The sequence below is a fragment of the Penaeus monodon genome, chromosome 23, assembly GCF_015228065.2.
Source record: "Penaeus monodon isolate SGIC_2016 chromosome 23, NSTDA_Pmon_1, whole genome shotgun sequence".
NCBI classification, from domain to species: Eukaryota; Metazoa; Arthropoda; class Malacostraca; order Decapoda; family Penaeidae; genus Penaeus; species Penaeus monodon.
The window spans coordinates 4,236,891-4,240,029 of NC_051408.1; the positions used below are offsets into that span (position 1 = coordinate 4,236,891).

The 3,139-nt window shown below is 45.7% G+C and overlaps 1 protein-coding gene across 1 annotated transcript in view; it reads right to left on the reverse strand.

Annotated features, from left to right (window-relative positions):
• Positions 1 to 807: 807 nt before the first annotated feature.
• LOC119587735 (baculoviral IAP repeat-containing protein 7-B-like) overlaps positions 808 to 3,139 on the reverse strand; it is a 4,607-nt gene continuing 2,275 nt past the window's right edge. Inside the window, exons 3-7 of the mRNA XM_037936422.1 lie at positions 2,657 to 3,045; positions 2,318 to 2,506; positions 2,123 to 2,155; positions 1,890 to 1,980; positions 808 to 1,754 (exon numbers count right to left, since the gene is read on the reverse strand). Of these exons, the coding sequence (XP_037792350.1) occupies positions 1,561 to 1,754; positions 1,890 to 1,980; positions 2,123 to 2,155; positions 2,318 to 2,506; positions 2,657 to 3,045 (896 nt within the window). The 3' untranslated portion in view covers positions 808 to 1,560. The remainder of the gene's footprint in view (positions 1,755 to 1,889; positions 1,981 to 2,122; positions 2,156 to 2,317; positions 2,507 to 2,656; positions 3,046 to 3,139) is intronic.

The window sequence follows — 3,139 nt, forward strand, 5'->3', positions numbered from 1 at the left end:
CATTTAATCTTCACACTTTGGGGTGTTTTGGAATATATAATCAAATAATCAAACATATAATCAAATAATCGCGCCACAATCAGTATCCGTTGTTTGCTTAATTTTCAGCTCATAAAGTTCTATTTATAGTACAATCACTGTTCCAAGTATTTGTAGATTGTTTTCCAGAAACCTCACTTGGCTTCACGTTATATTGATAACAAAATCCTTTCGCAGAAGTGGATGATATTCGTATGTAATTCTTTGCGGGCTACACCTTTTATTCATCAGGTATTGAGAGAGCAATTACTGAAAAAAATTCATTGTTTCAGTTTTCGTCTTTAGTTCTTCGTTCCTCTGAAGTATTTATCTCGTGCTTTCTTTGCTAGGAATTCAATCTGGGTCGTCGAGCTGCCCTGGAGAAATCTGCGAAGAGAAAAAGGCTAGAATGCCTATTTCCCTGTTTCTCTAAGGCTTCCTGGGTTGGCCGTGCATTGTGGGAATAGGATCGTTAAGCCTCTTTCATTTTTTTAGCAACATGTAGGCTGTTCGTACTAAGACTGAGAAGCGCAGGCAGCTAATCGTGATAGTAGAGGCTAGACAAGGTCAGTTAAGTCTTGTGAAACTCGTGACCTTATTCCATGGTCGCTGACGTTGGCTTTTGGTAATACAATCAACCTCAAAACAAAATTCATTATCTTTAATTTCAGTAAATCACGTAAATGAATTCCGTTTTTAGCAATGTGTAGGCTGCTGATCGTGATGGCAGAGGTCAGACGAGGTTGGTCTCCATTGGTGAAACTTTTGGCAATGCAATCAAACTCAAAACAAACTCAGTATCTTTATTTTGACTAAACCACGTAAATGCATAAAAAAGCAGAACGCGATTTTTCCATCGTTTTTTGTAATTGATTATATGAATGTAGAAATATTTTTTCGTTGTCGAATACCTTACCGTATACTTACATGTAATAACAGGAAACTGAAAAAAGACAGATGAACATACAGAGGAGAATAGATGATGACTTACTTTACAATGCGATTGCACTGTAGGTCTGTATTGTGTTTGTGTAAAGTGTGTATTTTCAGTTAGTGTGGTGATATAAAAAACAATTCTATTCAATAATGGTACTTTACCTATACCATGCAGTACTATGCAACAAAGTTCTATAAACTTACAATCAACTGCATTAAGATAATCAAGTTCATGCTTTTGCAGAACGTCTTTCCGCAAAAGATCTTCATTATATGGGAAACCTTTAAAACAAAGTTTCAACCATAATGCTTGAACCTGCAGGTGTTGTGGCAGGAACTCTGAAGGAATAAAATGCTGTAAAAGACGACCTGGCCAGAGGGCGCCGCAGTAAAATATTCCTGAGAGTGAATGCAACTCCTCAACTACTTCTCCATGCCTAGGATCCTGAGCGTCCCAGAGTTTCTGAGGACGCGACAGGCACAGAAGACCCCCTTTGTGCTGCTGACCTGCCGTAGCGTCCCTCCTCTGTGCCGTTGGGAGTCGGGCCGCGAGAACAGAACGGACGTCGACGATGCGTCCCTGGTGTCGGTGCCACGGCTGTGTCACTAGCCGATGATGGGTCTTAACGTCCCCCTGACGACGGTGCCACACGAGGGGCAGGTGTCCACCGGCCTGGCACACTCGGCACACAGGTGGAGGTGAGAGCAAGGCTGGAACACCACTGCCACTCGCTGGCCATGGCACTGCCGGCACTGCAGACGCTTCTCCTCCATCAGGACATCTTGACGAAGCTGCTCCACTGTTGACGAAGGGAGACACTGAGTATCAACAACCAGACGAAGGGATATAAAAGAGACTTGCGTAGTCTGTAGTTTAGCCCTGCACGATATACCACTGGGGTGGGGGTGGGGGAGATGAACTATAGAATGCTTACCTTCTGAAAGTAACTTCAAGTATTCCGGGTTCTGCTCGACGCTGAGGATAGGGCTGGAGTCTCTCGGAAAAAAAGATTCTTGGACTTCAACCTGAAAAAAGGAGAGAAAGGACTGTTATTATTTCATACTCAGTGACGAATCCAGAGTGATTAACTGCTCCAAATATGCATATTAGACAGATATTATAAAATATACGGGCAAAGAAAGAAAAATAAGAGAAAAAAGTACTTACTGTCATAGGTTCTGTTGGTGTGATATCTCTAGTCTGTTGAAGAAAAGAGGAGAGAAAAATACTATCAGATAAAGTTACGAAAGCAGCCCTTTTATCGCAAAACAATAACTAAATCACCCTAACTATAAAATAAACAACCTTGTAGTCCCACTGGTTAACTATAATCAACCCCAAAATTTCCCAACCCGAACCCACCTCCTCCGTGATGGGCATGCCGTCGTAACTGTTGTTCTTTTCGGTGTTATTCCGACGCTGTTCCTCCTCGAAATCGAAGACCAGTTCCATCGCCTCCGTCACCGTCCGACACATCACGCCCGATTTCTCCAGACGGAGCTTCAGGGCGCCCTTCATCGACGCCGGCGAGAGACCCATCTCGATCGCTCTCTGATGGAGGAGGAGGACGGTTGTTAAGGGGGGTGTTATCGCCGAGCGGCTTGGTGTCATATATTTCGCATTGTTAAGGAGAAAGGCGGAGAGGAAAGGGTAATGATGGTGGCCTTGTTTTGTTGTGCATTGATGTTTATGAACAATTACCTTAGCGACGGGATGGTGCAGCAGGAGGTCACTTTCCTCCGGCGTGAGGGTGATGGGCCGCGGGGGAACACAGGGCGCCGGGTTCTTTTTCCAGCAGTGGATCACGGTGTCCTCTCCACGCTGCATCCTGACGAAGGGGCAGTAGGGGTAGAAGCGGGAGTGCTCCGTCCAGGGATCGTCCCCCTGGCGCCACGAGTGGAGTCCTCCGCCGCAGTGGAAGCACTGGACCCAGTCCGCCAGGCCCGTCGAGAAGAAGCCCGCCTCCGCAAGGGCGTCGATGCTCACGCCGATGTCCTTGGGCCAGCGCGTGTACGTCCGGCAGCGGCTCTGGATCGTGTTGAGGGCGGGGAAGGCCACCTTGGTGGTCTCGGAGATGCTCAGCGAGTCTGCAGATTCAAGGATCGTTGGAGATGATGGATTTCATAAAAGAAGATACATAAACAGATAAATACATAGTTTGCACGGAAATAAACCATAAAGCTT